Source organism: Phasianus colchicus, chromosome Z (assembly GCF_987193195.1).
Source record: "Phasianus colchicus chromosome Z, bPhaCol1.hap1.1, whole genome shotgun sequence".
In the NCBI taxonomy this organism is placed as follows: Eukaryota; Metazoa; Chordata; class Aves; order Galliformes; family Phasianidae; genus Phasianus; species Phasianus colchicus.
In genome coordinates, this window is record NC_143476.1 from 54,790,582 (window position 1) to 54,817,097 (window position 26,516).

The 26,516-nt window shown below is 37.9% G+C and overlaps 1 protein-coding gene across 2 annotated transcripts in view; it reads right to left on the reverse strand.

The window, feature by feature from the left end:
* PCSK5 (proprotein convertase subtilisin/kexin type 5) overlaps nucleotides 1–26,516 on the reverse strand; it is a 263,646-nt gene that overhangs the window by 181,189 nt on the left and 55,941 nt on the right. For both annotated transcript variants that reach the window (XM_090130933.1, XM_090130932.1), the window contains exons 4-5: nucleotides 8,236–8,379; nucleotides 5,866–5,942 (exon numbers count right to left, since the gene is read on the reverse strand). In XM_090130933.1, the coding sequence (XP_089987059.1) occupies nucleotides 5,866–5,942; nucleotides 8,236–8,379 (221 nt within the window). The remainder of the gene's footprint in view (nucleotides 1–5,865; nucleotides 5,943–8,235; nucleotides 8,380–26,516) is intronic.

The window sequence follows — 26,516 nt, forward strand, 5'->3', positions numbered from 1 at the left end:
GATATAGAGTCTTCATTGCAAAAGAGACACAGACCTGTTGGAGTGTATCCAAAGCAGGGCCACAGAAATTTTCTGAGGGATGGAACTTCTCTGCTGTGAGGACAGGCTGAGAGATATGGTGCTGTTCAGTCTGGATAAGACAAGGCTTCAGAGAGATCTGATAATGGCCTTTCAGTACCTAACGGTGGATTATAAGAAAGAAAGGGACAGACTTTTTCACAAGGTTGGTTGTGACTGGATGTGTGGAAATGGTTTCAAACCCAAAGAGGTGATTTAAATTTAGACTGGATATAAAGAAAAAGTGTTTTACTGTAAGGGTGAAGAGGCAATGGAACAGGTTTTCCAGAGGTGTGGTGGTTGCCCCATCCCTGGACATGTTCAAGGTAAGGCTGGACAGGGCTCTGAGTAATCTCGTTAATTCTGTTACTCTGTGATATCTCCACTTGTCGGCGATTTCTATCGCAATGCTATAATGGAACCTTTTTTAAATGATCATTCTAGGCAGCAGTGACAGACTTCGTGCTGCCTGTGTTTGACTGTGCTCAGTTCCTCAGACACCTGTCCTGAATAGCATCACAGCAGTTCATGAAGCTTTTTATTACTTCTAGCTTATTGACCATTGAGGAGACAATAGAAGGTGATCTCCCTGTCAAATATTTGATGTCCATTCTGATTAAATGGCTTTGGATGTACTAGAGGACTCTGACATAAGCGGCTGGTACAAACTAGAGCATGCCACTGTTGGAAAAAAAATTAAGCCTGTGGCGTTTTATTGTGCAACTACATCCACTGATGTGACTGGCAAAAGAAAAGTAACAATGAATTGGAATGGATGCATTCGTCTGCCACTGAAAAATAATGCCTGAAAAAATATGCTGAATCAAGCAGGACTGAAACTTATTAACTCATTAACTTTTTTGTTATTGTATGATAAGACATAAGGCTGTCCAGGTCCTGCAAGCTTTGAAGATGAGGAAATCAAGGAGAGCTGCAATTTTTATGGCTTTTGAAAAGCAAAAATTATTGTCTCCCAGAAGTCTCATTAAAAGATAACAGAGAAGGTTTTTTAAACAAGTTGTTTATGTAAAGGAACGCATTACTGAAAAATGTTGAAGAGGCATTCAAAACAGTAAGCTGGTATATACAAAACAGGAATGATGGCTTACTTTTAATTTTTCCTACCTAAGTTTAATAAAAACAGCATCAAAATCAAGTGGTATTATTTAAAAGAGTTGTTTTAAATATCCTGCTTTAAAAAATACCTGCCTGCAGAATCAGATCTAAGCTCTGAATTACCATCATGAGAAATTTCTCATGGAAAACTCATTCTAGTTTGGCCAAAGTAACAAAGCACATTAATACATACATACATACATATAGATAAATAGATATTTAATTTCTGTAGCTATACAATGAGCAGAGTACATTTAAGTGAGTCCATCTGCTTTCAGTTCAAGGACCTATGATTAGCACAATTATTTACAGGTATCTGTAGAATAACAGAAGAATTAAGCAGCGGTACTTAGCAGAAAATCAAAACAAGATGCTTTGCATAGCAGTAACAACTTCATCCACAGCTGACTGCTGTCTCTAGCCTCTGAGCAAAAGGAAGTTCTAGTATAGGCCTGTACTATTTACAAACTTTGTGATTTGCTGCCAATTTGTAGAAACCAAAGTAAACCTCTGGCAGGACTCCTACATACCATAGTAGTTAAAGAAACTATCGACCCACCCTGATTTTGACTACAAGCCTTGAGAGACTAATCTAATGTTTCTTTCTAGTCTCCTATTCTCTTTAGCTAATAGAAAGATTTAATTTAAATCTTAAAGAAAATCATTCTGGAAAGCACTACTCTATTTATCAACAGTCTCTTCACAAGGCCTCAGTTTCTTACTTATACTTTTTCCACCATTAATAAGCAACAGAAAGTGTTCACCGCTTTCTGTCACCAATTGAAAGGGAAAAGCTAACAAACAGACCTTGATATTTTACAGCTGCATCCAAAGCTGTCCAAAGACACCTGTTTTTTCTTACAGCATTTCTTTTTTATCATTCCACTCTTTAAAGTGTTGTTACAACATGAAACAGAGTAAACTAGATCATGTCATGAAATTAGTCCATTTGTACATTCCCACCTTTACTGGATGACACAACCGACCATTACATAATATTATCCAGTTTCTATAGTAGGACATGATAATCAACTGAATTGATCTCGCACATTGCTAAATCTTTGCAAAATATGGTTTTCAGAATGCTCCCTGGTTGTGGTTACCTCACCTTCCAGGCAGAACTTGAGGTGTGTATTGCCAAATGACCACATGCATTGGATAATCAGAATTCCTGTCTTGATATCTAAAGATAATTTAGATATCTAAAATATAGACAGAGTCCTAGATGGGCTTTTCAGTGCCTGTGTCAAATTTAATTCTTGTTGAGTCCAGAGAAAATTAGGAAAGGAATTGAAGGTACTTAGGTACTGCTTTCTAGGCTAAGTATATCTGCTAATTGGAAATACTGAGCATCTAAGTAGACTTCAGGTAGCCGAGTAATCTTACACTAAAAGCCTGCTCTATTTCTTTTCTTTGTGCAAAAGCTGAGTCTACACTGACACCCGTACCTACTGATGGAGCTCACTACAGTGCGGTGTCTGTCCTTCCACCATATCTCACCTCAGAACCTAGGGGATAGGCCAAGTTTTTTCATCTGGGATGTGAAGCTGGAAAACTCAAATGTCCCTGCCTTAGGAAAGGAATGAATCTGTCCAGTGTTATCTCCCACAAAATACTCTAACTAGCAACAAAATAGAAAGCAGTTTTCTTCTCTGGACATGCTTTGTAAGAAAGCGATAGCTTTGGTACCTGGCTAAAGGGAAAGATTCAACTGTGACTCACAGTTGAACATTATGTGGCTCCTAACAGCACTGAAAAGACTTGAAATTCTGACAGTGCACACAAACCGGGAGGCCTCTGAGCGTGTCCTCACTGTGACCCAGCTCCAAGGACAGGAGCATCATCATGTACAGGGTGAGTTGCCAAAGTGTGTTTGTAGGAAACGAGGGCAGCAGGACAGGACAGACGTTATGATGCAAAGTGGCAGTTCAGCTGTGAGGCAGGCTGACTGTCACATCTTTCCTCAGAATTCCTTGGAGATTACTGCTGACAACATCACTCTTATTTTGTAGACAGCAGTCATGGTGCTTGGTGCGCTGTCACCTTATCTCAGTGAAACCGGTCATTCCAGTGAGAGGTGCAGGCCATCCTTCATTCTCCCCACTCATATTTCTCTAGCTCTCCTCTGACCTCGGGATGAGCTGAATAAAGTAACTGGCTGAAAATGAAATTAGTTGTTGATGTTCTGATAGCACTGTTCATATCCTGATTTGTTCCTACTCTGGTAAGTTGCACAATGGCTTGAGAAAGGAAGGAGTGATGAGAAAACATGGGATAAGAAGAGGACGTCACTGTTTTCACTCTTCCAAGCTCAGTATGGGTATAAAATTTAGGCATCTAGTTCAGAGATCATCTGAAGTAGTTAGCTATATAAATTAGTTGTTGTAGCATGCTGACTGGCAATGCCTACAGGCTCCAGGCTGAAAACAATTTATGATGGTATGTTACTATTCCATTTGAATGTGACTAACACTTTCAGAAATCTAGTCTGCAGTTCTAAAATTTATCATATGCCAAAACAAAGATTTCTTTTGTTAGCCACCAAAAATTTATAGCACATTTGCTGATTCTAACCTTTTGGCATCGATGACAAGTCACCTCCAAAGCTAAAATAATAACATGAAATTCTTCAGTTGTGGAAAAAAAAAAAACAAAAAAAAAAAAAACAAAAAAAAACCCAAAAACCAAAAGAACTTGGAAAGATTAGGAGTTGATAGTCCTTTTTTATTCATTCCTCTTTTTCAGTGAACGTTTGTCTTGAGGATATCTCCTAAAAACTTCAGTGCAGTATTAGCATTTTCATTACAAGCATCTGGTTCTGAAATTCTTGGCTTGCCACTAAGTGAGTCAATACAGCCACCGGGTCTTTCTACCATTTGTTCTGCATCAATGTTTTCTTCCTTGTATAAACTTAAACTAGCCTGCACGTGCAGCATGTTTACACATTTGAAAGCAAAGGGTGTTACTGAATTTATCTATTTATACTCTCATGGTACTCTTGCTCCAGGAGATTTCTGGTGAAAAAGAAATAGATATGATTCAGTAATCTGAGATTCTATGTGAAAATAGGATGAGAAAGACATGCTTAATGGGCAAAAGGGGAAGAAACAGTTCTTGTATGTACTTGTTCCTAAATAAAAAAAAAAAAGGCAATAAGTAAACAGAATCAAATAAGAATAAGTGAGTGAGAACATATGCTGATTGAAGCCAGCAATAAATAAACTATTATTATGATTCAAATTAACACCATCATAATACTTTTTATGCTAAACAGGATTTCTAGTCATGCATATGTGAATACTTATTTCCATGCTTTTTTTTTTTTTTTTTTAAGAGCTAAATTCTTATGTATTTCACATCTCAGCCAACCAGAAAGGATCATGCTGACTGAGCAAATAAAATTCATCAGGAATCACATGAAGTTTCTGTGGTTATTTCATCTTAAGAAAGTACCTACAGTAGCTCCTTGAGATTTGCTTTAAGATTAGTCCATCTATACGTAACAGGTAGCTACAAACATTAGGGTCCTGTTCTTCAGCATGCTTATGTATTTTCCCTTCTATATTGAGAAGATGGGCATTCTCCCATCCAAGTGTGATCCAAGATTGCTCTAATTGGTTCCTCCAGTGAAGTTAATGCCAAATGTTCTGTCGACTCACAGTGAGTTACCTAATACCTGCTACATTCTTCTGGAGAAAGTTTATGGACTTGCAGGGGGAAAAAAAGGAAAAAAGAAAAAAACAAAACAAAACAAAAAAACACACAAATTCAAAAGTATTTGATTTGCGTAACAGACAAAGTTTCACCTTTTGCATTCTGTTTTCTGCAAGCAAGTAGCATTAACTGCTTTCCAGAACTAAGAAACACCCAAATCTCAGAAAACAATATGCCCACACGGCATTTTGACAGCTAGCAGGATTCCTCTAATACATGTGATTCCACATAAAGGTGTTTTTTTTTTTAATGCCAGATACACAGTTAAAAAAAACTGCCCTCAAATACCCACTGGGTCAGAAAGGCAGCCTGCTACCTGACTGTGAGTTGTCCCTGCCAACTTCCCTCCTAGCCTTCAATCTGAAGAGCAGAGTTAGAATGACAAATACCAGGAAGCTAAGTTCTGAAGGAGAAATGCATCACTCGTGCAGATATATTCAGCCAATCATATAACACTGATATCACAGCTAGCCAGAATTGCTATTAGTGCTTTATGTAGTTTCTAGCAAAGTTTTACATGTAAAATCTCCATGAGGTTAAAAGACTGATTATATTAGAAAGTAAAATCTTACTAACTTACATATTCTTCAAAACAGAAAGTCACTGAAATTCAAGGAAGTCAGAAGCCAAGACAGTTAACACACATAACAACCTGCCAATAACTCACTGAGATGGAATATAAGAATGCTAAGAGTAACTCCTTATATTTTGTATCCCAAAAGGATTGAAAATTGTTCATTTCACACACCCAGAATTCTCAAACTATTTTTTAATGTGTTTTTGGATTGCTCCAAATGCATTCAAAGAGCAAGTGTCATGCAGTGTGCAAGGAAGAGACATAAACATATATTTCACAAATATTTAAATGCAAATCACGCTGCTTTATTAGGGTTCATGTTTCCTAGGCTTCTGGAGCAAAACTGGTATTCTTTCTTTGATGAACAGAACTAAAAATGTCTAAGTGTCATTGTGCCTTACTTGTTCTCGTTGCTGGCATCGTATCGAGGCATAGGGTCAAAATCATTTCCATTGACATCAAAACTGGCCTGCGAATCCTGTAGCCAACAGGAGAAAGAAAACCATTTTCTCATTAATTAACCATTGAGTCATGTGGCCTATAAATTCTTCAGCAGGTTTCTACAAGAGAGTAATTAGGTTAACTAACATTCCTGTGGTTCTATGATGATCACTTTTTTTTTTTTTTAAAAAAAAGGAAAGGATTATATATTTAATAATTACACCATTTACAGACTTTATTTTATTTCTAGAAAAGGGAAGAATATGAATGCTCTGAAAACATGTAGTTCTGAAAATTTCAGTCATAGTTTCAGGGAACAATGTAAGTTTCTTAAGGATATTGTTATAAAAAGTACAGATTGAAATGTTACTTAAATTGCATTCCCATTTGTCTGGGAGTGTAACTGTTTCAATTATAGCTACGATATCTGCACACTTTTGCTCCAAATTTTACCAAGATTATTCCAGCTGAAAATAGTTTATAGAGTACATAGCTGCTGGTTTGTATGGCTCCCATTAATCTGCGTGGTAGCATGCAGTGTGTTGACATGGTAAGCAGTTCTTTTTAATTTCTTCTTTTTTCAAAACCAGTTACCACATCCACCTCAAATATTCCTGTTTGCAGTCACACCAGCAATAATCTGACATATAGAAGGCATTTGTCATCAAACAAGCAATGTGTACTGCTGTAGGGGAATTCCTTCTTGGCAAGAGGAAAAGGAGAGAGGAGACAGTAGGGGAATAAATAGATGCTTTAAATTCAGTGGAAGGATAGTACTGGGATGAAGTGACACATGATACAATCTAGGCCATTCAGTGAAGGGGTAAAGTTATGTTTGGTTTGTTTAAACAACTTTAGAGATTAAAGGGAAAGATGTGACATACATTAGGATCAACCATACACTGACAATTAGGGCAAAGGGCTCTCGATTTTGTTTATGCAGTCCCCCCAAATATTTCAGATGTGAGTTCCACATGCAGTATAAGGAAAGATACAGATATAAGTACTGCTAATTTAAAATAAATGGATTTAAACTGTGAACATGATTGTAGCTCTTGATAGGTTGTTAAAGATGTAATTGTCATGTTTATCTCTTCAGTGTTTTTTCAAGATGATATGCTACTTGGGAAAAAAACGCTTGGGTTGGAAGGAACCTTAATGATCATCTTGTTCCAACCCCCTGCCATAGGCAGGTCTGCCACTCGCCATATCAGGGCCCCATCTAACATGACCTTGAACATCTCCACGAACAAGACATCCATAGCTTCTCTGCACAGCCTGTGCCAGTGCCTTACCACCCTACTTGCTTTGCAATAGTCATCTTCAACAGTTATACTTAATCCAACTACATTTCCTTTTTCTTATTTTGTGAGAACGTACTGTTCATACACTTCTTTTGAAAGAAATAATAAGGTCACTAAAGTCAAGTACTTTCAGGTAAATACCTATTTCTGAAGCTCAGGAAAAATAATTCCAGCAAAGCATGGCCCTGACACGCTGAGCAGCTTTAAACTCTGAAGTTAACAAAAGAAGTCCCCACTGAAGAAGCAGCTTCTCCTAGCATTATGCAATTTTTCCAAGGTATATTAGAACAATCATTAAATATGATGAAACATAACCAAACAGAAACCTTCTGATGTGACACGAAATATCTGGCGTAGTTTTTTTTTTTTTAAAAAAAGAAGAAAAATAAAAACACACAGATCTTCTCCTACAGCAAACTGGGAGGAGGAGGCTCATTGAAATTTAGAAGGATTTACTATAAAGACTCCAAAATATTCTACACCTGTTTTTAATTGAGTGAGTCATATCTTTTTCCTTTAATATTATTTCTAGGAGTAAGATAAATAGCTTTAAAAATAAATACATAGAAGGATCCGCTTAACATTACAGTCTTTGAAAGAGCTACTGTCTTGCTAGCTAAATGAATTGGTCAAGAACAGACTTCAGCTGCTCATGTTAACTGAGGAAAGCAGCTTATTCCAATCCTAAGTTCTGAGAGTTTGAAAATATTTGATAAAATTATTACAGAAAAGAGAAAAAAAACATCTAATTATTAACTCCAATCCTTCAGAAATGTAGCACTAAGCTACAAGGTGCATTCAGATACTAAAGACATTCAGACTCAATATACTTTTAAACTAAAGGAATACAAATTACCAGAATTCATCTTTTTTCCTCCCACTGATGTTATCATCTGAGAAAACCCTCTTATGAGACTTTTTCTTTCCTCCCTTCCTCCCTCCCTCCCTCCCTCCATCTTTCTAGGAATTTAACCAAATTTACTTCAAGTTAATAATAAAGCAGCAAATCAAACTGCAGACACTCACATAATTTTGCATCAAGTCTGGATGGTTTCTTTCAATGCCGTCATCCAAGATGGTCACCACAACATTCTTTCCAGTGTAACCTCTCTTCCAAGCACCTACTATATTCATATCTGATTGGCAATGGTGAGTGTTATCACTGCAGTGCTGGGGAGAGAAGAAGAGATAAAAATGTTGGTTGCTGCAGATTAGTGAGCAGCATGAGGTTGAGATATCATCCCTCTCATATTAACATTACCATTTAAATTAGCTCAAGCATATGACTTGAATAACAACTCTACAGGATCAATACCTTTATTTATAAGGAAATAATTACGAAATAAATGCCAAATTTTATGGAAAAAAAAAAAAAGCCTGTTTATTTTTCTTTCAAACTATTCTTCATGTTAAGCAACAGCAAAAGGAAACACCTAGCCACACAGAACCACAAAGATCTCTGTGGAAAATAAAGCAACTATTCTCATCTTTTAAGCATGCTCATTTGAAATGTACATTTGAATTTTTTTCAGAGAAACAAACCATATGCGGATAAAAGGAGACAAAAGCCTGTATTGGAGTGACCACGGAAACAAAACCTGCTTTCTGTGCTGTATAATTTCTTGACAGAATGTCTGGAAAGTAATCCAGACTCAACTCTATCTACAAAAGAAGGCTTTTGGCAGGTTTTGTGCAGTATCAGCAGGAGATGAGCAGCAGTTTAGAACCTGTAATCAAACACTCTGAAAAACTTGCAGCAGTGTCTGAAGAATTGCAGATAGTACGACAGAGAACAGCCTGGGATACAGCATTCAGTGCACTAAGTCTGCTATAGCAGACTAAGAAAGTTTATTGTAATTAAAACTAAAAGCCTCTTCCTCAACACAAATGCATCCTGTTCATGTGGCTTGCCATGACAGTAAGATACAACTCACGGCCATTTGCCTGTCTCAGGGGCAATTCCAACCCACAGACAGAGCTGTCCCTTGGGATGCAGGTTCAACAGCCCATCATTGGCACTGCCTTCCCCCAGCCCCTCTAAGGTCAGTCAGAGCTTCAGGAGTGTAAAAGGAGAAAAGCAAATGGTGGGATGAAGGAGTAACAAATGAAGACAGTCTTGGAGCCTGCATTGTAACAAGCGTCCACATGAGCATGCATTGGCACTCGCTTTCTGCCCCATGGCCCTGTACCTCCATCTGGCATTCCTCAAATCACAGGCAGTACAAAAACATCCAGACGGATGCACTTCACCTTGACTTGGCCCAACTCATTCCTCCATAGCGTCAGCGCACTGAAGGCTAACGTGTAAAAAGACACCAGGTCGCTGTCACATTCTCCTCATTCTCCTCTTTTTTCTCCCATTCATCAACCCTCCTGCACCTTCATACACAAACCACTGGATTTAAGAGTGCACATTTGCTGTTACTAAACCAAAACTACATTATTTAGTGCTATGATGCATAGCATACAGTCTCCCTTGAAGTCTTCCCTTTGTGCCTACAATTATCCACCTGCCAGCCTGTCGGCCTTTCCATTCACATACCAAGGCACTTGAAGGCTCTCGGATTTCCAAGAAATCTAGAGATCTGGCTTAAAGCTTCTATTCTATGTATTGCTTGGAAATGTTCACGCTGTTGCATTTATGAAATTAACTACAGTCTAAACTAACCATCTGTACGGTGAATGTAATGACTGTGCTCAACAGCCTTTCTAATGTATGAACAGCAGGATTAAAAGTATGTGATGTTTCCAGGGCTTTTGCATACTTCAAAAGCATTAATGAACTAAGCACTGGAAAATGCCTACAAAAGGAACAAGTATCATTGGTTACATTTTACTGGTGTGAAGACAAAGAGACAAAAAGTGAAAGCACATACCCCCAGCCACAGGGTAAACCCACAAGAGTGGTAACACACAATCAAGAATTCCAGCCTGACCTCTATTAAAATTACCCTACCCCTCCATCCTGTTCTCTGAAATGCTGAGAAATCCTCTGGCTGTTTTGCTGCCTATCTTATTCTCTCTTGATGGGGGATGAGCTCACTGGTTTGCTTTCCACCTTGTCAAACCACACAGGCTGAACAAAACATTGTTAATGCCTTTCAAGCTCTCTGCTCTCCTTCAGAAGATGACTGCTTCTTCCCTTAATGATGCTAACATTATCAGCTGCCCCCACTTACCTCACCTGAAGTGCTGCTTTGTGATCGTGGTGAAAAGGGACTAATTAATCAGCTGTTTTCCTATACTTACATAGTCAAATAAAAAGGAGATCAGTTACTTTACCACGTGCTACGTTTGTTCATGCAAGAAATGTGCCAGATCAAACTGATATTCAGATTACTTTACTCTGCTCCAAGACCAGACATAAAGCTAGTAAAAACAGAATCTTTCTGGACAAAAGAAATTCAGGGTAAAGCAGGGGTAATGGCATGCCCACTTACAATGCTGGATTACAGAATATATAACATGTGAATAGTGAACACAAAGGCAGCGAAGATGCATCCAAACAGGAGTAGTTCAATAGCAGGTGTTGGGTTCAGTCCTTACAGTTACAATACATTACCTATCCTTGAGTCTTTTTAAAAATAGCATCTATTCCTTACTATTCTTCGCCCCCTCACCTCCTTTTCATCCGTGCCCTTTTCTCTCTATTTCTATTTTTCTCTTCAAATACTATCTTATCAATGAAATTCTTGTTTTGTTTTATTCAACATCTGATCTCAGCTTCCTAAATTTTAACTACAAATTATATGTTCCCTCTGGATTAAGCATATTTCTCTCAAAGATTTGGCTTTTATCAGAAATGTTTTAAATTTTAGCAACAGATTACTCTTCAAACACTACATAATATAGTATATGTCACCATTCCATATTCAATAGCATATAACATGCCACCTACTACTTGGTTTCCTTGCATTCTTCCCTGTTACTTTAAATTTCTCTTACCTTCAAAAACATTTCTTGCAAGGAATTTTCCACTGCTGGGTTTCATTCTGTTATTTTTCTTTAACCATGTGCTGCTTCTTTACTACTTATCCAAATTACATGATCAGCTGCTTAGCAGAGAAATGTTTTCAAATGAATTTGGAAGCACCGTTTCAGTTTTCAGTGTTAGCCAAATGAAAAAACAAAACAATGTCACAATAATAAAAATTATGTGTGTCACAGTGATTGGATTTTACATCAGTGGGCAAATTTTAAATGTATTTTTCCAGTCCTTTCTTTTTATAATCAAAAAATACTCTCTCACATTAATGTACAAAAGCTGGGGGTTTGCAGGATTTTTACTAGGCTAATCTTTGAACCATTGTTTTTGAATTTTAAGCAGAATAGCACACACTATATTTGGAATATGGAATTATGGGATAAAATATTTTATGAAATTCTCCCTCAGTTCCAGCACATCAAGTAATTTAGAAATTTCCCATTGGTATCACACTGCAGTAAGCTAGCATCATTTCAGCATACATTGGTTTCATCTGTTGCCTAGAGGTTACCATCAAAATGAATGAACAACCTCTTACCCAGCTACTATTAGTAATTTGATTGAGATTTTTAAAAGGCACTCAGATTATGGTGCTTGTCTTTGGACTTTTTAATTGGAAAATGTTAATGATACCACTCATTATTTAATAGAAACACTCAACAGGGTTGAAAGGTGGTTAAAGGACACACTGAAGGGGAAAGGGCTATAGTAGGGAAAATGTGTAACACAGAACCTTTCTCATACTTGAAATTCAATTATTATGAGTGAAAAAAGACAAAAGAATAAGGCATCTTTGGACAGACAATTTGGAGGCCTGACTGCAATTAGCAAGCAGACACAACATTAGAAATGTTTTCTGTTTTGCATGGCACTTTCAGTGTCAGACATATGTCTGGAATCTCTTAACTATATTGTGAAATTCGCTCTAAAAACTAGCTTATAGTCATTGCAACTATTTTAATGTTTGCTGTTTGCTGCATCATTTTGGTAGCCTTGGTGATCAACCAGGGATCAGTAGCAAAACTGAATGGGAAAGTGAGTAATCAAGAATCATACAGGCCAAAACCTTTTAGAATTTCAGAACTTAAGATCAACTTAAAAGAACAATGACTATGAAATTCTAGTCTTTCTTTTGCCAAGCCTTTTAGTGTACAAAATAGAGTAGAAATAAGTATTTAATCCTGTGACATAGTTTCTCAGAAATGATCCTCCAAAAGTCTTCAAAAGGAATCGTTTTCTCGAGTTTTGGAGTTACCATGACTTCTCTGACAAGATGTTATCAACGTGTGAGGAAGAACAGAGAAACAAAAAATGATAAACAGAATGAGACAATTTTAACAAACAATCTTGAGGTGGCAGATCTTCTATCTAATTTAGTGATACATTATGCATGTTTCTGATCTTGGGAAAGCTCTTGCATAGTAGTTGCCAGAAAGAGATTAGAAAAGATGAACCATTTCAATATTTAAAACATTAAAAAGTGAAATAATAGGATAAGAATAGTAAACATTAATAGTGCAGAAATAAGTAAAATAATACAATTTTCTTTTTTGTTTCACCTTTAAATGATTTCTCAGTGCAGCTGCACACAATATTTTAAAGATCTAGCAAGAGCAGGCAGATAATATAAGATCTGTTTCATCCCAAGCACAAGATTTATTTATTTTTTTTCATTAAATAATAACTGTCTTCTGAAGTCATGCATGCCTCACTGAATTGTTGCTTTTTTTTCTTTATCTGTCTCTGTATCAACAGAAATATTCCAAGAGTGTACCATATTAAATATTTAACACCAGTTTTATTATTGCTGCAACTTTAGATGGCTTAGTTCATTTACTTCAGCAATGAATTTGGTTCTTAAGCTTTACCAATTCCTCAAGTTAACAAACAAAAGTACAATTAGAGACCAGTATGAACAATTGCAAGTAAGCATTATTTTATGCCTGTTTACACAATGAAGGAGAACAAGAAATCAATACAGAAGAGTTTATTGTATTCATAGGATTAACCAATGGCTATGGTCAGACAAGAATCATTTACAAGGCTATATTTATGGGGTTTTTTCAGTGAAAAATATGGTGCTCATAACTCTTATTCTTTGTGATTACATCACTATTCTTTCCAAAAATAGCATGATTCATAATGCATTAAATTTGTTTTCAAGACAACTCCATTTCTTATCCAACACAGGCACTTTCTGAAGTTAGTTAGTTGGTTTCTTCTGTAACCCATGTGCTGGCTCAAACACAAGTTAATTCAGGAAAGCTCTGTATGTTCATATTCCATAAGCTGCCAGACTGATGACAGCTTTTAGGAGTGGGAAAATTCTCCTCTTTCTATATTTGCGCAGAATTTTTGTCCCTACTGCAAATTCTGTGACCTGTAGAGGTACAGAAACAGCGTGCCTCTTTGTTCCACATGGGTCACAAGTTGTCACTCCACTAAGATGCCTGACTAGTCCTACTTTGTTCCCAAGAGGAGACAATAGGAGAAACTCCTTCAAGGTCAACACAGAGATGAAACTAAAACTGTCCTCAGGTCATTGTACTGCCATCTGCACTAAAAATATGAAAAAAGCCTCCGTAGAATTGGCATAAAGGTCCACCACATCCTCCACCAAAGACTAAAGCCACATACACATACAGAAAGAGAAGAAAGTTTTTTTTTTTTTAAAAAAAAAAAAAGTAATCTCTGAATTCAGACAGCTGGAACGTGTTCATTTTACTTTGGATACACCAATCATCTACTGAATGGCATATCAGAGATCTAATGCACCTGATGTATCATTGAAACAGTGCTCATATGTTGTGAGATTAGTGTCAACATACAGAGAAATCTTGTCTGGAAAGTGTTGGAAAAAATACAGGAACCTGATGCAAAACATCTTTGGAAGTCAGCAAAGGACAGATGAAAGAGGAGAGGAATAATTTCCACAGCTTGTGGTTCCTGTTTAACACAGGAAGAGAAGAAGCATTCATTGAAATACTTCTGTCTTTATAGTAATACTCTCTCAAGATACCTGTATGATGCCTATCACTACTACTACCGCTCCTGCAGCTAGCACTTACGATAATACTAGTATATAAATAGCTGACTTAGCAATAAAAGATCAGAAAGTGAACCAAAAGTTAAGGCGTTTTAACCTGCCTAAAATCCTATCTGAAAAAGAAAAATAAATAAATAAACAAAGCACAAAACAAAACAAAGACAATAACAGCAAGAAAAGAGAGAATGTCAATTCTTTCATTAATTGGAGAGAATATATTAAAAGTACAGCTGCTCCCTTGCCCCAGCTGTGCAGCATCAACCCTGGGGATCCGGTTTTCATGAAGGATGAATAATTCCTCAGAGAGACAATTCTTTCCATCCTGCCATTTTTTGTGGCCTTTGCCTCATATTTTTGTTTGACCTCCTCAAAGTCCCAAAAAAGAAGGGCAGTTTTACAGAAAGTCCCAAGATGCTTTTTTTTTCTTTTAATGCATCAGTTCATGGAGTCTATACGACTACACGACTGTCTGAAACTCTGAGTGCTCATGCTTTTTTAAGATTTTTTATTCTTCTAGATCATAAAATATTTTGAAAATGTGAACACTACAGTCTCAGATCACAAAAGACTTTTTTTTCCCCTAAACTCTTGATTTTATATGCAAATTCAAGACTATATTCTGGACATGACTTATGAGCTTTCAGTGCCACAGACTGGTAATTACTCCTTAACTCCCTAGCTTCCTTTATAACCTGAAAGGTCTCAATCAGAGCTGTAGATTGTGCTTATCACCACAGTAATAAAAACTGAAAATGTTTAAACGCTGACATGAATCAGTGTATCAGCATGCAGGTTAAAGTTTGGTTTTGGATTTCTGAGTTTTCTTGCTTTTAAGTTCTACAGCCAGCCTGGAACCTGTCTCATTTCCTGATTTGTGAATACAGAATGGGCTAGAATTCTGATTGCCTGATGGGCAACAGAATTCTTAGACATGCTGTTTATTCAGTGTATGTACTTCAAGACTTTGACAAGTGGTAAAACAGCAGCATTGTAACATGAAAGAAGTAAAAGAAAGCTAACTACAGACAATCAGAAGGAGCTTCTAGCTATCTTCTAAAGATGTTTTCTGTTTTCAGTGACTAGCACAACTTTTCATAAAAAAATCTGTGTTTTCAATCTTTCAGATAAAGCACAGGAGTAAAAACTAACCCAAAAATAGCCTATAGTCACCTAGTAGACCAGGCTCCTCTCTTCTGTAATTAAGGCTTGGTATTTTGGTTATTCCTAAAACAACTATTAAACAGAGAGATGGCAAAGTTTGTTTTAAAATAGCTTTTGTCATAACTTTCTAGGGATTCTCTCTAAGCTATGAGAGATACATTCTTCCCAACTTCCTTTTATGCCATTTACAAATCAAAGACTACTACTCCTGTATCACGTTGTTAAGAAGCATGGGAGAGGGAGAGGGTTTTTATTTAGACTTTGTGTGAATGTGTGTGACAGAACCAAACTCGCCACACAGAGGGAAGGCTCTGAGCAGATGGCTCCAATTAATCATTAACCTTCCCAAAGACTGATAAGAGTGGGAGGAGCCTGCAGCTTATACAAACCCACTTTGTTCCCCTTTCTCTCTCTTTTTATTCAACGGCAATACGAGGAAACAGTTTAAGAAGGCATTGCTGTTATACTACTGTTGAAGTAAGGAGGTCTGATTGAGAAGGATGTAGAAAAATTAGTTTTTCTAAGAATGCTTTGAACTTGTATGGATGAGAGGACTTGTGAGGAAAAAGATGAAGAGATGTTGGCTCTGAATGCTCAGGCGCAACTTTGTGAGGACTGCTGTGCTACTGCAGTCCCTTTTTCTCTATTTTACATTGTGGTCAGATCTCTTTGATCCATGAGGCAATAGCCTGGTGACATCTGGTGTTAATGGTAGCAGGATGTTGTGTGGGAGAAGGAGGGAGAGAGGGACAATGACAGGGAGGGATATGAGACAACAGGACTTATTCAGGAGTCTGAGGGAAAGATGCATGTCTCCTTTTTTTCCTCAAGGGATAGAAGAGGGTAGCAGAAGCGAGGCTCATATGTAGCTCAGAATACGGTGACAGTCTCACATTCTATTCTAAGTAACAGAGCAACAGCTTTTTCTCTTCCTCCTGTGGGCATATGGAGTTCTTGGGGCTGGAGTTGTTTCACAGTGCCTTTCCTTCAGCAATAAATATCTGTGCTACTTGATACCTTACAAGCCTTTTCCCTAAGAGCCATAAAGAGCCATCAGCTTATTGTACTCTGGGTCCCATTATTTGCTTGGGTTGGCACGTCAGAGGAGATTGTAACTTGTCAGAGGACAAACTTTAAGCCTAGGAAACAGTTCTTCTGAGACAGAAGTATAAAAATCACTCCATATCCTCTTTAGATAGCCTTATAGAAATATTTAATTTAACACTAAAATGCATGCTGTGAAAATTCATCTCAGTGTTATCCTGTACTGTTAATGAATGGCTGTTATTTTAGTTTGCCTATAGGGAAGTAAGTACCCTAGGCACCAATGGACTGTTCACCATTTGAATGCACTTTGGTTGATGAATGCAAGGCCCGCTATGTATTATAAGAGAAACCTGGGAAGATAAGGCCAAACCACTAGAGGGAGTGGCTAGTTATATTTTGCAGATGAGATCATCTGGCAGAAATCTGAGAATTAGCCCTGAGAAATCTAGAGAGGCCCAAGAAGAACTATTCAAGAAATAAAAGTTTTGCATAAACTAAAAAGCACAACAAAGTTACTCCTTCTACTGTCTCAGAAAATTTATCTCTGCTGATTAAACAGTAAAGTGCTTCTGAAATGCTGGGTGAATGTATGACAGTGCTGTGAATAAAATACTGTGCAAAGTAGAGAATGTAAAATTGCTGTGAAAATTGCAAAAAGTATTAAAAGAAATGTCAGCAGTGTCAGGATTCCGCCTGTATCAGAAAATACAAATAACGTATTGGAGAATACAAATAATGATCTGGAGAACTGTATTATATTAGCAAACACTGATTTCATGGAGAATTGGGCCAGACCAATTGTCTAGACCAATATTACTTTCTAATAATAAGACTGTAGGCATCTTTAAGAGTTGCTGCTAAATTAAACCCCTATCTTTACTACTAAAGCCCGATAAAAATAGAATTGAGAATAGTTTTGAACTGATACTGGAGGAATCACAGAATGGCTTGAGTTGGAAGGGACCTTAAAGATCGCCTAGTTTCAACTCCCCTGCAATAGGCAGGGTTGCCACCCACTACATCAGGAAGCCCAGTGCCACATCCAATCTGACACTGAACACCACACCAGGCACAATCTGCCTTTGGTGAAGTTGTTCTGGTTGCCTCAGATCACCTCCCAGTCTCACATGTGTCTTAGTGTGTCTTTTAGGACAGTCTGCTCCATGATCTTCCCAGGTACAGAGGTGAAGCTCACCGGCCTGTAGTTCCCTGGGTCTTCCTTTCTCCCTTTCTTGAAAATGGGAGCGATCTTTCTTTTCTTCCAGTCACTGAAGACTTACTTGACAGCCATGTATTTTCAAATAGGATGGAGAGTGGCTCAGCAACATCAGTCAGTTCCTTCAGGGCCCTGGGATTTATGTCATTGGGCCCCATAGACTTGTACACATTCAGTCTCATTGGGCAGGCTCAGACTTGCTCTTCTCTTACAATGGGAGGGATTTTGCTTCTCCACTCCAACCCTTGCCTAGAGCTTCAGGGATGAGAGAGGCTTGGAAAGCCTGACTGACAGTGCAGACTGAAGCAAACAGGAAAAGACTGAGAAACACGCAACCTTAGTATAAGGGCTTTTTATGAATGTGAAAGACTAGAAAATGAAAGTGATGTAACTGGAAATGGAAGGAAGATCACCATTGTTACTGTCAGGTTTATACTGAATCCGTGCGTAAGCCATGTTTCAGCTTTAAAATGCAGCACCTGTCAATGATAACTGCCTTACTGCTTGCACGTACTTTAAAAAAAAAAAAAAAGACAGGAAATTTGCAGCTGACACATCCAGAGAAAGCACTAAAGAAAACTGTGGTATGGGCATTGTAAGAATGGAAGATGATAAGCAACAATAACTAAAGATAAAAGTTCTTAATTTTGTGATTGTTGACAGTTCTTCTGCATCCTCCACTTTTCCATGTACCGTAGCAATGAAACACACTTTGGGCTCCTCTTCTCTACATTGTGCATTCTTTCTTGCCATTCCTACTATTTCTATTAAACTCTTCTGTGATTCCTGTCAGCTGGTCTACTGAATCTCAGCTGTAAATTTATCTTCCTTTCTTTATTGTTTCATTTCTTCTACTGGCTCTTCTGTACAACTGAAAACACTATTTTGACATGAATGGGTGCTCAAAATGCTTCACAAGGCTTAAAGGGTAAAACAGGGAATTCTCATGGAAATATAATACACTTCCAATATAACAATCCATTGGGGTTTTTTTTAAGCTGTCATGTTCTACTGTGTAAATGCACGAGGAAGTTACAAAAATACTTTTATTTACTTAAAAATGTAGCAGAGATCTTTGGATCCAGTAGAGAAATAAAACAAATCTGTAAGCATTTAATAACACAGCTGCTCACAAGGAAGTTTGCAGAGGGCTTGATATGTCTGTCTGTACTTTGAAGCCTTCATGATGAATTAACAGATATCATTAACTCATTTTGTTTAAGAAATCATTAGCAACCATGTGCAATTATTAAGTCTTAAATTTTAAGAAGCTAGCAGCTTTCTATTAATATGGAAATCTGAAGTTACATTCTCTTACAGCATGCTCTCAAATGGACACAAACAAATGGAGTGGGAAATAAGATAGCAATAGAGACAGTGCTAGGGACTACTTGTGAATGTGAATCTATTTAAACATTGTGCTTGCAGTATAATTTTATAGATATAAAATCATAAAATAATGCAGGACTAAGACTGCAAGTTACAAAATGATAGGAAGTGTCCAGAAACAGAGTAATAGTGAAAAGGATTTAAGACGTGAGGTAGAAATTCACCTGTAAATTCAAAATACATGGTTCTATAAAACCATGTATTGCCTTTCAGTAGGTAAGCAGTGGGTTAAGAAGAAAAGTGGGTTAAGATACTTCTTAAAATGATAGTAAGGACACTTCTGGATCGATGTGCATACATCTAGTACCGAAGTTTCAAAAAGGATGCTCTTGGAAAAGGAACAGTGAGTCCTTGCCGCTTGTTTTCAGAACCAAGAGGTGGAAAAACAATTTGCAGTGATTCTTAACAAGCTCAATGTATTTCTTTTGTCTGAGTATGAAGACATGACTCAAATGCAGCATGCAGGTAACTTGAAGGAATTTTTGAAGGTGGAAGGTTCTTTAAACTGTTAGGGAGAACGGCCTAACAGAGGTACAAAACAAGATAAATATGTAACTATATGGCGTACCTTAATTTAAGTTAATCATTAAAACAATGCTCTTATTGACAGGACTCCTTCCCAGACATGATGTTTTACCTAATGTTTATGTCTTACAGAAAGCTTACCACACCTTAATTAGAAATTCTGGGCTTGAGAATGTAGATTACCAGTTGCAGTGACTGTTGGTCAAACTAAATGAACATGACAATTCTCTCTCGTATCTGTGGAATGAATGAACCAAAGTTCAGATCCTGATGCAGGCTGCTATGAGACTAAAGCAGCAGTGTGTTAGAACTCCACAAAACACTCAGTACAAAGCAGAGTCTGGAAGAAATGAACCTTTTCCTGCCACAAAACTGCCCTCAAATACTTGAAAAGACAGTCTTGGTGTCTGAAGTTAGGTGCTGCTTTAAATACATGCATATCCTTTACAATGCTAAATACTCTCAGAAATATTAACTAATGTGAATAGAATGATCTTTGAAATACAATTAAATATACAAAACAGTACTGTCAAAGGAGAATTAATGTGACACATTCTATTGAGATGATGATGTTGTGTTTTTTTTTTTTTTATCCCCTTTAACCTTTATGAGTAGGTGACAAATACTTGGTAAAAAAAAAAAAAACTGTAATACTTCTGAAGAAAATTCTAGAAATTTTAATCCAACAGTATCTCTGTGAATAGATACTGGCAGTTTAAAAAAAAAAAAAATCCATGTATGTGACTGCTCTGTTATATATATGAAAGACAAAGACTTTTCCAGGCAAAATGGTTTCTAAGCAAGGCAGGATGAAAGCTGGTAATCACAATATAATAGAAGGTATATTTCAGCACAGAGTTTTGGGCAGTAGGAATTAATGAATGTTGTCCTGGAGGACAACTAAAGCTGGTAACAACAGACGAGGAGAAGTCTGAAGTACACAACAATATTTTTGCGTCGGTCTTCTCTGATAACTGCTCATCACACAGCCCTCAAACATTCGATCTGGAATGAAGAGTCTGGGGAAGCAGTGTCCCTCTCACTGAAAGTGAAGATCGGGTTCCTGACCACCTGAGGAATCTGAACATCCACAAGTCTGTGGGTTCCAATGAGATGCATCCCAGAGTCCTGAGGGAATTAGCTGATGTAGTTGCCAAGCCACTCTCAATGATATTTGAAAAGTTGTGGCAATCAGTGAAGGCTCTGGTGACTGGAAAAAAAGAAACGTCACATCCATTTTTATGAAGGGTCCAGAGGTGGGCCAAAAAAGTGATCCAAGGGATAGAACCTTTATCCTATGAGGACTATGAGGACGACTAAAAGAAGGCTCTAGGGAGACCTGATAGTAGCCTTTCAGTATCTAAAGGTGAGCGACCAGAAGGGAACAGACACTAACAGGGTTTGTGGTGACAGGACAGGGAGAAACGGTTTCGAGTAAGGAGGGTAGATTTAGGCTGGATATAAGGAAAAAATCTTTTACAGTGAAAGTGGCAGTGAAAGACTGCCCAGGGACGTGGTGGATGCCCCATCCCTGCAGACTTCCAAAGCCAGACTGAACAGGACTCTGGGCAACTTGATCTAGCTCTGGAAACCCCTGTTCATTGTAGGGAAGATGGTTTAGATGACTTTTAAAGGACTCTTCCACTCTGAAGATCATATAATTCTGTGATTTTGTCATGACTCTAGAGTGGGAACAGGTAGAAACTGCAAGAGACTACTTTAAAAGCAGGGAAACCATATCAGAAATGCAAATTTATCTAATAATGAAATCAAAACCAAGCATGTCACGATCATCAGGAAGGTTGAAGGTATCTAATCTCTCACTGATGTTAGAAATGATACTTGTACCCATAGTTTCTTTCTTCTCTACTATGTTGCTTCCCCTAGGTATGTTTAGTTAGTCATATGCAATGATGGAAGAGAAGGGGACAGGACTGGCGGTAAAGAGAATATACAGAGGAGGCTGTGAGATAATGAGTCTCTAGGATATCTTTGGCATCTTGGAAAACGTCCTCATTAGAAGATGTCACTGAGGAAGTTTTCTGAGGCATGGAGTACTTGACATACAAGAATTCAGGATGTTCTTCTAGAATCACATTTTCTGTATGCGTACGGACTCCTTTGCAAATTGTAAGGGCTACTGGACTTTTTAAGTTGGCTGTATTAATTCCTTTGTCTGTATTTCAATTCACCTAGAAGGGGCTTTAGTTAATCAAGAATAGATGGATTTCAATGTTGCAGTAGCTGGGATCACAAAAAGCCCCTGAAAATCAGGGTTGTTCATTCAAACACTATTTCTGAATTCTTACATTGGCTTACTTGAGCCCAGACCAGAAGACATAGAAGGAAAAAGATCATCTGATTCAATATAAAATGTGAAGGAGCACATGGGAGTTGAACAAAAAGGAAGTTATTCAACCTCTTTATAAATTCAGAAACTCTTTTTCTTTGCTTAATATTGTCTCTATTTTTTTCTGAGTGGGTTTTCTGGCTTCCAAATATAATCTTGTAGCCATGAACTAATATTATAAAACAGCATCTTCCAGGAGTAGTTTACCATTCATTAATACTCTGTCTTGTCCTAAAGACACACAAGAGGAAAACCTCAATGCATATTTAATGTGTAGTCTCTTATGTATATTTAGTTTGTTCCTCTCTAGGCTTCCACACTTATGCTATTTGAACTTAAAGTAGTTTTGAGTTGCTTTCAAAACTGAAAATAACCTCCTTGTTCTTTTAGAAATTCACATAAAAATAGATAAAGACAGGGCAATTACATGTTCAAATGGCATGTTAGTTTATGGATTAGTGGATTCTAATGGAATAGAAAGGGCAAGACAAAAGTAGTATCAGCAGTGTAAAAGATTCACAATCGAATCTCTTGGGCCTGTATGAGGCTCTTCCCTCCTGCACATTTCCTTCCTCTCTCTGACTGCCATGCATTTCTGCTGCTTGCTAGAAATAAACTTATTTTGAAACAGCCAGTGTTTAAGCTTTCACAGAATTTATAACCTCTGTAGCAAAAGAGCAAGCATAGTTACTACCCACATTACTCCTCCCCTCAGTATTGGTATTTCTTTCTAAAAGCAACAACCTGTTTAAAGAGACATTGGATTTTGTGCTGACAGACTCCTCTGTATCCTGAGTCTCAGCTCAAAGTAATTACCAGATTTATATTTAAAAGACAGCAAGGACCTTTCTGATGTGTATGTGGACACACTTAGTGGACTTCTCTCCAACATGACATGGATGGAGTTTGCTATACTTTTACTCTTCTATGCTACTCTTCAAGTAGCTGGAGCAGTAGCAGCTGGAACTCATAGCACAGATTTTATGGCATTAGAAGTACCATAAATAATGCCAACGCTCTACTGAAGGTTCTCTCCTCACTAAATTTTCTTATTTTTTTAAACATGGCCTGAGGAAATCTTAGGGTCAGCAAGAATTGTGATCTTGGCACACTTATAACCTTAGCTACAGTGCTTTCTTGTGAGATACAAGAGAAGAGAGCATAATTGCACAAATGTAGGAATCAGGAAAGCTAGCTTTTTGATACCTCAGTTCTCATGATAGCCTGAGTCATACGTCATTTGTCATCAGTAAAAGAAAAGGATAATTTTTTAAAATGGTATGATACCTAACATCTTAGATCTAAATTGTGCTACTCTCATCTCTCTTTTGCAAAGAACACTTTATAGATCAGGCTTGCTTGGGTACAGAATACTTAGAAATTTGTTTCTTCTTTAAGTGCTCCCAGAGACAAAACCTAACATACATTAAATGTATTATTAAATGTATACAGTATAAAACATTTTGTAGTTAATCTCAGCAATTTTCTGTCTAATTATATTCCAAATCATTTATTGTTAGCTGTTTATTTTGAACTGAAGATAAATGGAGATATTTGTTATAGCTCATTAGAAATTCAGCATAGATTTGTGGTACTTTAATTGCAGAAACTAGCCAGTAAAAGTCAATTGAAAAAACTGTAACTTTATACAGATACAGCACAGAAGAGTACCAGTTTCTTAATGTGGCTTAGCTCTTACTATTAAAAAAATCCCGTTTTAAATATTTTAAGTAAGTTAAAAAAAAAGAGGATACTCTCCCTCTGAAGATTGGTAGAGGAATATGAGCTAATGCTGTATGATTTATTACCAAATCTTTGACACCCAGAGAAGCTCTTCCAAACGAGTATGGAAATTATTTCAGTCTTGCTGCTTTGAGGTTCAGTGAAAATGCTGGTGTGATTTGTGAACATTGCTGGCTTCTACTTTATGTTTTCTGTACACTTCCAGGGATGCTCACCATAAGGGAATGTCCCACAGGAAAACATCAAGTAGCCTACCTGGACTTTAAATATTTGTTAATCCTGCTAAAGTAGTTGCACTAATAGTCCCTTTCCAGTAGATAAGGCTAAAACTACTTATTTTGTCTTTTTGATTACCTCAAGTATGTTGCTGTTTTCCAATCTTGAATGAATTCAGGGCAAATTGTGCATTTCATGATCTTATGTTACTAGTTCTACCTTGTCCACAGAGAACAGCAGCTAGCTATGTTTCCCAGCTACAGTTTTGCAAAGTGATATTTTGACAGGCAGTTTGATTCTTTCTAGTGCTACTTCCACAGAAGTCGCAGATTGTCTCCTTTCTGAAAAACTAAGGGCTCAATCTTCTTGTGCAAGAAAAACCACAAATGCAAAAAGCATATGCAAAAACCAATCCAAGTTTCAAAATATGCAAAACACTTAGAAATATGTCATGCCACCTCAGGAAGAACAATGATTTGGCTTTAGCTGTGTAGACAGAGAGAAAGAGAGAAAAATTCTTTGGAGAACAATAAGAAGACATTGAGGTTTTTCTTTAGCTACTAATGTCTGGCATAGGTGGGCTTGAAATAAACTGCTAGGCACTAGTAAAGATGGTAAATATTAATTTGTGGCAGGTGAAAATCTGTCCCAGATTCTGTTTTCCCTGTGCTTGGGCTTAAACGGGACCTTTTCTCTCCCCTCCACCTCCCTCACCCCATCCCGTCAGGTGTCTCATCACACCTTTTGTCCTCCTCTGTTTCCTTCCACAGTCCACTCACCTTAGCTGACCAGGGTCTTAAAATCCATTTTTTTCAGCTCTGTCATTCACATTTGGAGTTGCAAGGGAAGCACAAGACAACTCCACACAGACATCAGCAGCAGCACAAGAGAAACAAATGGCTTGTATAACTTTTCACTTCCACCATATTTCAGGGCAACAGAAGCCTAGGAGGTTCACATTACTCACTGCTGATAAAGTCTTATTAGCCATATTGCAGCGGCCCTTGAGTGTAAAATATACAGCACCAGAGCAGGAGTGCAGGAGTGTTCCTTTCTGTGAATGCTAGTACAGCTCACCCAAGGGCTCACAAATAAACTATCCGTCTGCTGCTGTACAGCACACTAGAGAAGAAGATCCTTCACCAAAGCTCAAAGCAATGCTTACATCAGAGTTCTTGTAGAAAGCAAAAAGTAAGCTACATTTCCTGAGTTTTGGTTTCACCATCAGAGCTGAAGACAGCGAGCCTTAGATGCAACTACTCCAACTACTTCAGAGCTCCTGAGGATGTAGAGACTGCTTTCAGTTGTGATGTAAATGACACTGTATCTGTTTGTACCAGAAGTCTAATTGGACAATTATGAGGATTCCATAAGTAATACCTCCTATTTCACTGTGTTGGCTCACAACTTCAGAGACAGATGTTGGTGGTATGGCAGTAGAGGCTGACCCTTCCCAACAATATTCGGTTACATTTTGTTGCCATGTGACAGATGGTGTCTGACATGGAAGTGTGTATGAAGCAAAGGGGTGTGACTGAATTCCACCTCCACGAGGAAAAAATGGCATCCACTGACATTCATCAACACTTGCTGTACATTTCTGGAAACAAAACAGTGGATGTGAGCACAGTGAGGTGGTGGGTGGTGCGCTTCAGCAGTGACAACAGTTACATGAAACACAAGCCACGTTCTGGACAGCCAAGCACAACTGTCATATGACAAAATGAAGAGAGACTTGCTCAGCTGATCCATGTGATGCAGCAGATTATGATGAGGGAACTGTGTACAGGCTGAATATTGGCTTCAGTGTGTTGGAAACTATGTCAGCAGTGTTGAAGATCACAAAGTTTGCAGCACATGGGTCCTGCAGGACACGTTCTGTTCTCTCTCTCACCAGGAACAGAGTGAACACTATATGTAAGGTTGTCAGGAACTACTGAACCAATATGAGGCTGAAATTGACAGTTTCCTGGATTGCATCATTGCTGGTGACCAGATGTGCTGTCATCACTATGAGCCAGTCAGAATGGCAGTCCATGGAGTAGTGACATGTTAATACTCAGTCAAAGAAAATGTTCAAGATGTGGCTCTTGGCAGGTAAAGTGATGCATTGTTTTTTGAGATAAGAGGTGATTGTTATGGATTGCTGGGAACCTGGACTAGCTATGAATTCTAACTGCTACACTGTGATACTGACTGAGCTGAAGGCTCAAACTTCCAGAGTCAGTCCAGAGAAGAAGACAGCCTTTCACCTGGAATATGATAAAACCAGGCCCCAAACCAGTTTGTAGACCATGGACCACACTGCCAATCTTTGCTGGACTGTCCTACCACACTCACCATATAGTCCAGATTTGGCACCCTCTGACTCCCATCTGTTCAAGTCAATGAAAGATAGGCCGCTTGGGCAAAACTTTCCTAGCAACAATGTCATTATAGTAGGTGTGAAACAATAGGTCACCTCCACTGGTGCAGTTTTTTCTGCATGTGGTAGTCAGGTTCTTCTGGCAAAAATACATAGCCAATGGTGGTGGCAATGTTGAAAAACAGTGCTACTGAAAATTTCCTCTATCAAATAGTGTTACTGTGCTATTTCTATCTGTTGTAGTTTCCACAGGAACAAATAGGA